We start from the raw sequence: 13,709 nt of genomic DNA, 5'->3' as shown, positions 1-13,709 counted from the left end.
TTTAACGTATCACTTAAACTTAAACATAATTCCTGTAGTGAAATCAAGACACTGTCATAAACCAAACATCCCAGTAAACATGAGGTGCTCCACTGTACAGGCGCAGCAATGCATTCTGGGATAGAGTCAACATGTCAGCCCACTGGTTTACGGTGGATTACCTCGGAGCTTAACGATTATTTGACCTAATGAGCTCGTTTTCTCTCTGAAATAAACATCAAACATGTTTCAGATCATTTGTAGTAAAGCAAGCATTGCTGCTCCAGTGCGGTCATTGTCTCTATACCCGCGATGTAGTAAAACAGCAGACATTTGGAAACTGTCACGGTAAGGTGACCGGTTGCCACATGAATGACAGCTGATCGTTATTTAACAAACTCTTCAGAATAAATTTAGCCTTTTATGATTTACCAGACAGTACATAGGTTTGTGTTGTGTTTTGTTTCCATACTTGAGTTTAAACTGCAACATGATTAACCAATTAGCCACTACTCATAATAGTATGTTCATACACTAGCTTAATCGCTAATCTGAGTGATTTATTTTATGTGACATACAATTTAAAAACTTCCTTTAATGAAAAGAAAAGTAATATTTTAAGAACTCTAATGTAGTCTTGTAAACTCATTGATTACCGATATTGAATGTCATATTGTACATTCTTTGTCATGTCCAGGTGGTATGTATCTCCAGGATCTACAGGATACAGTTTTTCACGACAGCCTGGAAATGCTGTCAGTCGTATTTGGGGCCTTACTCAGATAGCTGTCCGTCAGTCTGCCAGCCGCACATCCAAACAACCAGGAGTGGCTCTGAAGTTCATCTTGGGACCAGCGGTACTCACTGTCTCTGCTCGGCTGTTTTGCCATGTAGCACATTGTGAGGAAGATGTAAATAACAATAACCTGGTGGATGTTGTATCCACAAAACCTGCACCTGAGTTCAAATGGCATATCCTGTGGGAGTTTGTCAAGCCTCACCTCTTTGCTCTCATTGGAGCTGTTGTGGTGAGCTCTTACCAGTTCAATCAAATGTAACATAAGTGTTCATATATAACTAAACAAATGTTTTTTTCTTTGTAGCTTGCTTTTGGTGCAGCAATCTTGAATATTCAAATCCCCTTGATGCTCGGGGATCTGGTTAATGTTGTAGCACGTTACCTGAGAGAACATACTGGGACTTTTGTCCATGAGATTCAAGGTCCTGCCCTGAAACTGCTTGCACTGTATGGTGCCCAAGTAAGTACAGAAAATGTGACATTGTAGCACAACATAATATACCGGCACTTCAACAACAGTCAAAGACACGTAATCTAAGTTGGGCCAAGTATGCTGTAAGAATGACGCAGCTGTAAACATGTGTAGTATTGACACTTTTTGATGTTAGTATGACTGCCTATTTATTTTTTCTTGGGCTACATGTAGCATTTTAAAATATGCGATTGCAGTTTATTTTGATAGCTGTATATTAAGTTGCTGTAAATGAACTAAGAAGAAATGCAATGGGTGAATGTAATAAAAGCAACACCTAGAAAATAACTTCCTTTTGTTAATACATTTAACATTTTTACACATTTAAGTGGCTTTTAGTGATTGTTTAATAATGTTTTCTATTTAGTTCCCTCACACATTTGCAAGCTTGGATTCACTCACTTTCATTCAGAGAAATGTGCAGGAATGTCACAGCTATTTTCCCGAAAAAAGACCTTTTGTGCTGTTCATTAATCACTTCCACTGTGTAGGGCCTGCTGACGACTGGCTACATCATTCTGCTCTCCCAGGTGGGGGAGAGAGTGGCAGCAGATATGAGGAAGACTCTTTTTGCTTCCTTACTGAGGTACCCATTACAAAATTCCAAGATCAGACACATTATGTGTACTGCTTTTTGACAGACCACATCTGCAACACAAAAAAATAACCATTGTTCTTCTTTTTTATCACAGGCAAGATGTGGCTTTCTTTGATGCCAATAAAACTGGTCAGCTTGTGAATCGTTTGACTGCTGATATTCAAGAGTTCAAGTCATCTTTTAAATTGGTCATTTCTCAGGTATAATGTGTAAATGTTGTTGTAAAATGATCAGTTCTACATAAACTGCAGTATATATTAGTGTTACTAATTTACTATTCTTGCATATTTGCAGGGTCTGCGGAGTGTGACACAGACAGTTGGATGTTTTGTGTCTCTATATGTCTTGTCCCCCAAACTCACAGGTTTGACTGTCATTGTCCTTCCCTGTCTGGTGGGAGCTGGGGCTCTGATTGGATCATTCCTGCGCAAGCTCTCCCGTTTGGCTCAGGAGCAGGTAAGATTAGATGGGGATGGACTGCACAGCACAGTGTCTTAAGTTTAAGTTCCACCTTGTCTTGAGCTGCAAATCTAAAAACTGAAAGCTGAAAGATCAATTCACTTAAAGCTTGCTATCTTAACATTGATCTTAATCTTTATTATTTCACTGTTTGTAAAATAAGTTAATTTCAAGTCTGGCTGATTTTTATTGTGTGAAATTCAAGGTGGCAAAAGCAACAGGAGTGGCAGATGAGGCCCTTGGCAATGTGCGGACAGTGAAAGCATTTGCCATGGAGGAGCGAGAACTCCGGTAAGTGAGAGCACAATTGGATCTGCTCATAGCCTAGAGCTGTAGAGCCACAATATACTGTGTATCAAATTTGTTGGATCATATTTTTTTAATTTAATGTAATTTTTCCAATGTTTTCTTCCAGATCATTTGCATATGAAGTGGACAAATCAAGTGAAATGAATGAAAATCTTGGTACTGGAATAGCAGTTTTCCAGGGACTGTCAAATATTGCCCTGAATTGTGAGTGTGTTGGTTCCTAATATTAATTGATTAACACATTGATAAGCAGAAATTACATTAAAAAAAATCAATGTTTGTCAATGATACAGGCATTGTACTGGGAACAATTTTTGCTGGAGGGAGCTTAATTTCTCAAAATGAAATGTCTCCTGGAGACCTCATGTCCTTTCTGGTCGCTTCTCAGACCGTTCAGAGGTAAAACACAAATGCTGCTTCTCAACAACTGATCTGTATTATCATTACATATTGAACATATTTGCTTAAATGTAGCTGGTGTTGGTGTGTAACATATGTAATGTCTCTCTGTTTAGGTCAATGGCCAGTATCTCTATCCTTTTTGGACAGGTGAAGAATTCTGTACATATGTAGAGTATGTGTTATCTGAATGACACACATTTATGATGTAGAATCATATTATATTGCTACAGATGGTGAGAGGAACCAGTGCTGGTGCCAGAGTTTTTGAATACCTTGTTCTGAAGCCAACGATCACACTTGCTGGGGGCGGACGAATCCCATACCATTCTCTGACAGGAAGAGTGGACTTCATGGACATTTCATTCAGGTTGGAGCCTCATCTCAATTTAAAACAAATACAATTTCAAGACAAGTGTAGACATTATCTGTGTATTAACATCAGATGGTAATATTTATTGATTGACTGTATATTTACAGTTATCCAACAAGACCTGGCCATCAGATTCTGAATAAGTTCAACTTAACGTTGCCTCCATGTAAAACTGTTGCCATTGTTGGAGAATCTGGAGGAGGTAATTTATTCTAGATTCTAGTTGTAGAAGTGTGGCATGTAAAAAATTATGCTTAGCGTTAAGTTATTAATCCATTGTTTTTTAGGGAAGTCCACTGTGGCTTCATTGCTGGAGCGTTTCTATGACCCAACCAGCGGTGTAGTCATGCTGGATGGACTTGACATTCGAACACTTGACCTGACCTGGCTCAGGGGTCAAGTCATTGGATTTATCAATCAGGTAAAGATTAAATCAGGATAGATTTAATAGCAACATTTTCAGCAACTCAATTGTCTCTGTACTGTGTCTTTCAATACTCAGGAGCCAGTGTTGTTCGGGTCATCTATCATGGAGAACATTCGCTTCGGGAAGCCTGAGGCTACAGACGCTGAGGTCATTAATGCAGCGAAGCAAGCCAATGCTCACCGCTTCATTACCAGTTTCCCAGACGGCTATAACACTGTGGTTGGTAAGTGTTTTCATTTAAGCTTTTAAAACTGTTAAGAGACTCTGGGACATGTAACTACTAAGCACTACTTATTTTGTTTATCCTTTTTTTTTTTTTAACTCAGGTGAGCGAGGAGTGACCCTATCAGGTGGCCAGAAACAGCGCGTTGCTATCGCTCGTGCCCTGATCAAGAACCCCAGCATCCTGGTGCTGGATGAAGCCACCAGTGCCTTGGATGCAGAATCTGAGCGGGTGGTGCAGGAGGCCTTGGACAAGGCCACAAGAGGTCGCACTGTGCTCATCATCGCCCACCGGCTGAGCACCATTCAAGGGGCTGACCTCATCTGTGTAATGAGCAATGGCCGCATTGTGGAGGTGAGGTAGTTGAGTGAAAGTACACAAAAAATAGAGGTGCTTTAATCTGCTATTAAATGCCTTGGCTAATTTATTAGACAACCTTTTAAATTCAAAGAAGCACTGTAGGGTTGGATGATTGACTGCTTTTATTTGTCAGTAATTCCTAGAGATGTATTGGATGCTTCTCATTTTACTGTGTTATATAGTCTTTAATTATATCTGCCCTCTTTTCTTTTAAGGCTGGTACTCACCTGGAACTGCTGAGCAAAGGAGGACTTTATTCTGATCTGATCCGCAGGCAAAGAGCTGAGGGGCAGAAATGAACTCTGAAATATTGGAGTTAATGTGCAATGAGCCTTGCTGAAACATGATGAATTGTATACAATTTTAAATCTACCATCTTCATGTGACAATGACAATAACTACAAACATCCCTAATGTACAGTCGTAACGCTGTTTTCTTTTGTTCTGTATAGAATAAGAAACTGTTATGTATAGAAAAAACATTAAAATCTGTTTTGATTGCTCTACTGTATTTATTTTCCTTTATATGACTAAGAATCCAGAGGATGTTACTGTTTTCATCCAAATACATAGTTGAAAAGGTTAAATACTTAAAACCTGTATAATGAAGCATGCATGCTTTGGACAGTATGTTTTCTGTTGGTTATCATCCAGTTAAAGTCACATTCAAATGTAAATAAATATATTAACTTCATCCAGCCTTTGTCTGTGCAGCATGTGTACTGACACAGAGTTTTGTACAAAGTGTTGGCCCATGACCAAGAGGAGAGGGGACAGTTCAAGGGCTGGGGTGCCCCTGAAGGCACCCAAACCCCCATTTCTCCCTGGGCGCAGATAACTGTGCAGATAACCCACTGCTCCTGCCCTATGCCTGGCTTATGTGTTTTCACTACCAGTGTGTAATAAGGATGGGTTAAATTCAGAGGTCTAATTCACTGTCACATTTCCCTAGTAACCTCATTCATTCATATTTAATGAATTAGTTAGCCAAAGAACCATGTGAGTAATATGTTTAAAGCATTTATCTAACAGCAATATAATACATTTACAGTCTAAGACTAGGTTACAAATGATCAAATGTACTATCTTTTATTACTGAAACCTTCAGTGGGATTACAAGAATGTTGCAGTTCCTTTTTTGGCCTCTAGATGACAATAACACAAACCTGCTGCAGATCTTCAGAAGCTGCCAAGTGTAGCATCAAGCTAACGCTAGCTATCAGGACATTATCAACCCCAGTCTGGGGCATTTATTTAGTCGTTAATTTGGTGGCTGGCCCAAGGCTGGCTTATCTGGTCAAATATGCAGAAATATGAAAAACTGGAAAAAATCGGGGAGGGTAAGTTACATGCGCCTTTTGGAAAAAAAAAGAAGTTAACATTAGCTAGCCGGGTTTGCTAACTTAGCTTTCATGTAGTTGTGGGATAAGCTAACGATAGCTAAACTGAAAGCTCTGTATCTGTCAAATAACATCCCACACACCCATGTACACAGCGACAATTTTATTAACACTTGATTGTGTAAGTAAAATTGTTTGCCCGAAGATTTAGGGACGCAAACGTTTACGATATGAACACCTGCTAAATGAGCTAAGCTAATGTGAAGACTGAATGGGATTTAACTCGTCCTTTTCTCACCCGTAGGCACATATGGCACAGTTTTTAAGGCTAAAAACAGAGAAACCCACGAAATAGTGGCTTTGAAAAGGGTGAGGCTGGACGATGACGATGAGGTATGTCGCCAGAATATAATATTTCATTCCATGCAAGTTGTGTTTAGCATAGGCTAGTGCTAATTGCAGAGGTTGTCATTTGTTGCAGGGGGTGCCCAGCTCTGCTCTGAGAGAAATCTGCCTTCTGAAGGAGCTAAAACATAAAAACATTGTCAGGTCAGTGACAGACCTCCACTCAGACTGAGTTCAACTCGTTATTACATGTTACTATGGAATCTTTATAAACATCAACGACATGATTTTCATAATTACATGTTTATTGGCTAAAGTTGCAGAGATACCTGCAGTTCAGTTTTATCTATGTTAAGTGAAAGTTAGATAGCTCCACTTTTATTTCGATAATGATAATTAATAATTTTTATTAGAGATATCTATGAACACACAGTTTGAGATATCTACAGCATAATCTTTGACTAGCAACAATTCAAGTTTAACATAATCTGCATTTAAGATTAGTCAAATTTAACTTGTATATGTATCTAAAATAAGAATTGTGAATAGGACGAATGCCGGTGAAATCTTCATTTTACCTCGAGATAATTGAATTTCAAATATCTGTAATGTATTTCTAGAGTAGCTGGATACAAACTAGAATGAGACTAGAATACAGACAGAAGGATCCCCCTAATAACATTTAAGAGAAGTTGAGAGAAGAATTACTGAAGCATATTTTTACTGTTGCAGTAATTTCATAAACAGTCATTTTAATCAGGAATGAGGATGGAATTTTCACTATTTTCAGATGGATGCATTCAACCCAGATATCAACAAATGTCAATGTAAAACTGTTCTGTCTCTTTCAGACTACATGATGTTTTGCACAGTGACAAGAAGTTAACATTGGTTTTTGAATATTGTGATCAGGTGAGTCATCCGAAACCTGCAGTATGTTCTCGATCGTGTGTCTCCAGAAGCTAACGTGTGTCTCTTAACAATTTCAGGATTTGAAGAAGTATTTTGACAGCTGCAATGGGGATCTGGACCCAGAAACTGTGAAGGTAAAATACCAACATCCTGGATGATCTAAAAATGGAGTTAAACTTGGATCAGCACAAAACACTTAAGTCTCTTAAATATTGTTTTGTTTTTTTCTATACTTGCTTTTACTTTGCAGTCATTCATGTACCAGCTGCTGAAAGGCCTTGCTTTCTGTCACAGTCGAAATGTTCTTCATAGAGATCTGAAGCCACAGAATCTCCTCATCAACAGAGTGAGTTATTAGGTGCAATTGGACTTGGACTTGAAGACTGGTTAAAAATGTGTTCATTGTTTCACTCTTTATGGCTTACTCTGATGCACTGTGACTGTAGTTTATGACTAAGTGTTGCTGTCAGCTGCTAACTTGTTTTCTCCTTTCTCTTTTCAGAATGGGGAGCTGAAGCTTGCTGACTTTGGGTTGGCTCGAGCCTTTGGTATTCCTGTGAGGTGTTACTCAGCAGAGGTCAGTTGTGTAACATAAACAAAGCAGGTTTAAATCTCTACCTTGTGTGATATTGCATAGGATACCCTTTGACACATTCTATGATAAATTGAGCCAAGGCATTTAAATTCTGTTTACTCATGATTATTTTTATAATGGATTAATCTATTGATTATTTTCCCGATTCACTGAGTAAACGTTTGATCCATAAAATGTCAGAAAACTTGATCAGTGTTTGTCAAACCTGGAAATTATGAGGTTTGCAAATGTTTTGTTTTGTCCACAAAATGATTCACTTTGAATGATTCCTTTATTATATGGAGCTTCAAACCTATTAATTGATTAGTAATTGTTTCAGCTCTAACTGGTTTTATTGGTTGTTAAATTTCTTGCCGCCATTTCATTCTTACAGAGTAACATACATGTGGTTTGAGTGCTGGCTGCTTTTGTGTTGTTGCTGTTATCAGAGAAATGATGGGCAGGACTTGAATAGAATTTATTTTTTGGTTGGCTGACCTGAGGGCTCAGTGAGCCAGTCTCATTTTGGAGAACAGTTGACCTGTGGTGACACTAACGATCTGAAAATAAAACAAACACAAGACCCAGAGGGGGAAACGTTTTAAGTGTTGCGGATTTGAAAGAAGGTCATGTTAAAGGTTCAGTCTGTACTAAAGAATGTATTATAGTCAGACTCCTACTACCTTTTGACAATATGAGTGTACTGATGCAAGCAGAATCAAAGCATGCACTGAAAAATGTGTTGACTTAATATCACGCCTCTGTGTCCACTTAATTATTACTGTGCTGTGTCATTTGTTTGTTAGGTGGTGACCTTGTGGTACCGGCCTCCAGATGTGCTGTTTGGTGCCAAACTTTATTCTACCTCAATTGACATGTGGTCAGCTGGATGCATATTTGCAGGTTGGTTTTTGTTGTTGATTGTGATTTGATGCTAGTGAGGATATGAGTTGTCACTCTATTCTTGTGTCTCTTTATTGTTCTTTTCTTTGCTAAAGTGTCTACCAAAACATTTGTAGTAATAATAAAAATGGATATTGTGACATTTAAGTTTGTTGCATTTTAGATAATGGCATGGCAAAGAGGTTTCAGTGGACATTTGAGTAAATGCCAGAACAACAAGGCACCAGACTAAGAAAGGGCTCAGTGTAATATTTATAATAGCAGATAGACATAATAGTAATTCAGAATGATGACTTCTCTGCAGCTAATGCTTTAGTGTTTCAGGGGAAATCTTTGGATCCTGTTTAAGTTTTTAAAACAGTATATATGTGTATATATATGTCAGTATAAATGTATAAGTGTAGTGGAGCTGATGAGGACCACTCACATTACTTTCCTCCTGGTTCACTATTCAGTTTTATCCTTACATTCTTTATTTTGTGTGATTCAGAGCTGGCTAATGCTGGAAGGCCTTTATTCCCTGGGAATGATGTGGACGACCAGTTGAAAAGAATCTTCAGATATCTTTTTTTTTGGGTGATCATAGTTTGTATTGACATGATGATACTCCTGATTATATACAGTAACATTTAGTGTGTGGGTCTCTGCTACCACAAGTGTTTGTGCACGGGCAATGATCTGTTTTGTGATCAATTATTTATGAAGTTGTTTCTTTAACTACTTGGAACATTGTTGGGGACACCGACTGAAGAACAGTGGCAAACAATGACCAAACTTCCTGATTACAAGGTAAATTATTAATGTTCCCTTAGCTTATTTTTATATTTTTTTACTGAATTCTCAAACTGAAATTTCTTGTATTGTCTCCTTTTCTACCTGCAGCCATACCCCATGTATCCAGCCACCACCTCACTGGTGAATGTGGTCCCTAAACTAAGTAGCACAGGACGGGATCTACTCCAGGTATTTTCACCTTTTCAACATGCCTTACTTTAAATACATTAGGATAGAATACTAAAGCCCAGTCCACACTTCACACATGAGGGTATTTGTGTGTCGTGACTTCATCGTGTTCATCTACATGACGCAAGTTGTGAAAGGCCAACTTTTAACTAGACATTTAACACGAGGTAGTGATGTTTCCTCCCCCTCTCCCTTCTGATTGACCAACAAGGTTGTTCAGTTTGCTCCCTAAAAACAGGGTTTTTTGGGGGTGATTTCATGTGGACAAAGATATTTTTGGTAACTTGTGGACAGAATAAGTTTGAGGAAAGCCACATCTATGTGTGAACTTACCCTAAGACCCATTTCTTTTTCTCTTTTTCTTTTTGTCATATTTGTGGACGTAGCAGCTACATTCCTGACTCAGTTGCGTTGCCAGTATGCAACACCAGGTTTCTTTGCTTGCAAGAAATCTGATCTCTGCTCGCTTTCATTAAAATTTCTCCTCTCCTCTCACCCAGAACCTGTTGAAATGTAATCCTGTGCAGAGGATCTCTGCAGAGGAAGCCTTGCAGCACCCATACTTTGCTGATTTCTGCCCACCGTAAATGCCACGTTGCTGCTCGGTGAAGCTCAGCCGCCAGAATCAATCATCCTTTGCTCTGTTGGTTTCATGCCGTTCAGTCGCTCATCAGTTTCCAAACACTCCCCTACAATTAATTCAGCTGTGCCTCTGTGTGTCACAAAGTCCCTGTGGATCTGCAAGGGTTTCATTTCTTGTAAGTTGAAAGCCAATTATATATATATATATATGGTACATATACTGTACGCCTCCTAGTTAATTAGCGCTGTTACAGGAGGAAGTGCTGCGTGTTACGTCAAGTAACTTTTCCACCTGCAGAGGTGATGCTGAAGAACAAGAAGCCTCTCTTGTCCAAGAGAATCAACTTGGCATGTGGTGATTATTTGACTTTAGCTGACCATGAAATGAACAAAAGATCTTTGGTGATCGGAGGTTCAAATTCCAACAGGTAGCACAAACTGCATCAGTGACGCACGCAAACAGCCTTTTTTATTACAGTATACTGGTTTCTGTTCTTGGTGGCCTGTGTCCTTTCACTAACACTGTAGCAAACTGTAGCCTGATGAGTGATGGAATTTCCACTATTGATATTTCAAGAGTTAAAAAAAAAAAGAATATATCAGACAAATTTAATTAAAGAGCACGTTTGATGAGGATTGGTTACTACAGAATTTTGCCCAAGACACAGTGTATGTGTTCTGCCTGGGATATTTTACTATTAAGACACTTTCTAAATTATAATTATCTTAGATTTGGCCTTTGTAGTTGTTTCTGTCCGCGACATACTCTGGTACTGATGAATCTGTGACACACAAGTGTTTTCTGTTAGTATTTATCCATATATTGGCTTTAGTGGAGACCTCAGGCTCCTGGGGGCAGCTAATGCTGGAAAAAGTCACTATTTAAACTTAAGTTATGATAAATAGCTGTGCTAGTTTTAGCATTTTTCTTTCCATTTCTAAAGGCTTGAGTGAATGTTACACCATTTTTGAGGCTTGGGTGAGCATTTACAGTTTTTAATTGTCTTCAGTTTCATAGAAGTTTCTTTGTCACAAACATGTAATTGTTGGTACATTGATGGATAAAATTTATGTTATGGAATAATAACACCAGAGTAAAATACTCATCTATTGTTCATTTATCTCTGGAAACATTTTCCTTTTCTGATGTAAATTGTATTTTTGCCTGGACACAGGTTTTCACACTTAAAATGGACTGATTGGAACTGTTCTAACAAACAAAGTCTTCATCCTTTTGGGTCAAGTTACACACTTCTTTGTTATTTATTTGAATTCACATATGTTCATCTTAAAACCAGAACACACTTATGTTGCTTCTCTTTCACATACCAACAGTACAATGTCCCACTAACTATTACAAGATTGTATAATCACATGTGAGGCTAATTTATAATTATTATTCTTATTAATTTCTCATTTTGTATTTTTTTTTGTGCACTTTGTAAATGACGGTTTTTATTTAAAATCGTGAAGTCATTGATATTATTATGTTGAACACTGACAGCTGGGATTACAGTCGGCTATCAATAAATGGGCCAATATATGTTAATGACCAGTGGGCCATTTGTGACACATTTGTATTTTTTGACATCATCTTTATCGTCGTTATGTCTCTTTTTTTTTTTTTTATGCTTTTGTAATAGTCCTCTTCACGATTGCTTTGTGCAATCCTATGCTAACATGGTCAACAGCTTGCAGTGTTATTTGACTATTATTGACTATTACAGTGCAACTTGTTCCACACAAGCTTCCTTAATGAGTTGTTTGAAGTAGCTTTGTTCATAGGGAACAGATTTATTGTCGTTTTGCTTACTTAAGACGAGATAATGGATGCATGTATTTATTAATGATGGAATGTCTGCTCTTTATTTGCATTTGGATAAATGTAGCACAGCTTCTTCACCCGACACAAAAACTCCATTTGGATGCTTTTAAAATAGTACTCATGCATCTGTAGTGTTTTAACAGCCTCTTAAAGGATCTATAATGTTGAAGTCATAATCTGAAAACATCTGCTGTCAGTGTTAATTTATCTCATGATGTCGAGACGTTTTTGAACTGCTGTGGAGTGACTTCATACAGCCTAAATTTCAATTTGAAATGAAGAGTGGTGATTGCACTTTTGCTTTTGTTGGTAGAACTCAAGATGTTTTTTTTTTTTGTAATTGACTCCTTTTTGTGTATTTCAGTCATTTCCTGAAATCTCCACGTTCAGTAAAGTTGACATGAATACACATTGTTTGCCTTTGAGATTATTCTTGATCTTGGACACAGTGTGTGTGGCAAAGTTATCTGTTCCTCAAGGTTCGTTCAGTAGCTGCTCTGGAGTTTTTAATCACAGCCATGAGTGTCATCTGCTACGGAGGATTATGAGAGATGACCAAAAGCTTCAGAACATCTTCTAAATAAATCTTGTTGTGAGACAGTGTAGTAAACGCTGGCCGTAACATAAAACGTGCACACATTTTCTGAAGTCATCCTCTCATTGGACACAGAAAATGCTTTCTACAGGGTTGAATGTCTATATTTGAGCATTTGGGTAAATTCTCAGGGTGCAAGAGCAGGAAAAAATGTTTCATTAAACTCCACAGCCACATAAATACCTTTTCCACATTATTGTAACTGTAAACAAGGTTTTTTATTAGCAGTTAATGCTGCGCCTTTCATTGGCTGGTCACAATAATCTCATCAAAAATGATTGCTCTAACCAAATTTCTTCACCGCTTTCAACATTTTTGTGCTAATCCACAAAATGTAATCAGATATTTTTCTATGGGAGAACAAACCACAGCATATTAAGAAAGTGATGCAATTGGGGATGTGATATTTAGAAACCTCTCTACTGGTTTGATTTAGATAATGCACACGCTTAAACAAGTCTCTCCATTCCCTTAATATGTTTAAGTTTACCACTTGTTGCCAGCTCCCTGCCTACTGTTAAAGACACAATACATATTGGGATTTGCTACTTTCAGATCAGATACTGCTCTTAAAGCCAATTTTCAGATTTTCCAAATCAACCCAGTCACTCAAAAACAAACTAACATAGTCTATTAAGAATGAACCTTATAAGCAGCCTGGGAGCTGTCAGACTATGCTGGGACAAGTCCACATGTTAACCATGGTCTTATACAATGTAAGTGCCTGCATTGCACTCATTATCTGAGTAATGCGTGTGTGCTGTGGTCAAGTATCTGCAGATCTGCTGCACGTGTTGGTCTTGTCCTCAGTTACAACATTGTGGTCAGACACATAACACTTTAACGTCTCTTAAAAGAATGATGTCATTCACTTCTCTCTTACACTTTAGATGGTTAGAAAAGAGCAGACTTTCTCTTCAAAAGTTCATTGAGCAATTGTGACAAAACCTAGTCTGCACTTAATTAATTTACCTCTGCTGTTGGGATGGATGAAACAACATCTGCTGTTGAGGGATTGTTTGATTTGGTTAAAAAAAGCTGTGTTATACATGTCAGAATTAACAATTGACTCATCATAACAATAAAAGTTAGACTCTCAAAGCTCATCAGCTTCTTCGTGACTGTGTGGTGCCAGTCTCATTTAAATTCAAATATTGAGTCATTCTTACTGTTAACACAGACAAGGCTTCACGTTACATTTTCCCGAGCATGTTCAACTCACGAGGAGTTCATACAAAAAACCTTATCTGTTCAATCACAGTTGACTGTTCA

General features: G+C 38.0%; 2 protein-coding genes across 2 annotated transcripts; both read left to right on the top strand.

The window, feature by feature from the left end:
* The first annotated feature begins 102 nt into the window (after positions 1-102).
* Positions 103-5,092, top strand: abcb8 (ATP-binding cassette, sub-family B (MDR/TAP), member 8). Its single transcript, XM_044023335.1, has 16 exons — positions 103-327; positions 677-1,007; positions 1,083-1,238; positions 1,742-1,836; positions 1,943-2,048; positions 2,143-2,304; positions 2,513-2,598; positions 2,723-2,820; positions 2,910-3,015; positions 3,132-3,165; positions 3,249-3,385; positions 3,496-3,590; positions 3,676-3,809; positions 3,891-4,038; positions 4,142-4,392; positions 4,614-5,092. The coding sequence occupies exons 1-16, from the start codon at positions 224-226 to the stop codon at positions 4,695-4,697; spliced, it is 2,127 nt and encodes a 708-aa protein (XP_043879270.1). The 5' UTR covers positions 103-223; the 3' UTR covers positions 4,698-5,092.
* Positions 5,093-5,557: 465 nt separating this feature from the next.
* cdk5 (cyclin-dependent kinase 5) lies at positions 5,558-12,251 on the top strand. Its single transcript, XM_044030197.1, has 12 exons — positions 5,558-5,738; positions 6,043-6,131; positions 6,220-6,287; positions 6,935-6,995; positions 7,073-7,129; positions 7,246-7,341; positions 7,498-7,572; positions 8,376-8,472; positions 8,963-9,032; positions 9,201-9,261; positions 9,355-9,435; positions 9,936-12,251. The coding sequence occupies exons 1-12, from the start codon at positions 5,702-5,704 to the stop codon at positions 10,020-10,022; spliced, it is 879 nt and encodes a 292-aa protein (XP_043886132.1). The 5' UTR covers positions 5,558-5,701; the 3' UTR covers positions 10,023-12,251.
* Positions 12,252-13,709: the final 1,458 nt, after the last annotated feature.

This window comes from Solea senegalensis, linkage group LG1, assembly GCF_019176455.1.
Source record: "Solea senegalensis isolate Sse05_10M linkage group LG1, IFAPA_SoseM_1, whole genome shotgun sequence".
In the NCBI taxonomy this organism is placed as follows: Eukaryota; Metazoa; Chordata; class Actinopteri; order Pleuronectiformes; family Soleidae; genus Solea; species Solea senegalensis.
This window is presented reverse-complemented; position numbering and strand designations above follow the sequence as displayed.

What these genes read in the sequence shown, in the direction of transcription:
- abcb8 (XM_044023335.1), top strand. Translation starts at nt 224, where the DNA reads ATGTTTCAGATCATTTGTAGTAAAGCAAGCATTGCTGCTCCAGTGCGG. An exon ending in CTTTTTGCTTCCTTACTGAG is followed by an intron (nt 1,837 to 1,942) that starts GTACCCATTACA and finishes TTTTTATCACAG; the next exon opens with GCAAGATGTGGCTTTCTTTG. An exon ending in GCTTCTCAGACCGTTCAGAG is followed by an intron (nt 3,016 to 3,131) that starts GTAAAACACAAA and finishes CTCTCTGTTTAG; the next exon opens with GTCAATGGCCAGTATCTCTA.
- cdk5 (XM_044030197.1), top strand. Translation starts at nt 5,702, where the DNA reads ATGCAGAAATATGAAAAACTGGAAAAAATCGGGGAGG. An exon ending in AGAATCTCCTCATCAACAGA is followed by an intron (nt 7,342 to 7,497) that starts GTGAGTTATTAG and finishes TTCTCTTTTCAG; the next exon opens with AATGGGGAGCTGAAGCTTGC. An exon ending in CAGGACGGGATCTACTCCAG is followed by an intron (nt 9,436 to 9,935) that starts GTATTTTCACCT and finishes CCTCTCACCCAG; the next exon opens with AACCTGTTGAAATGTAATCC.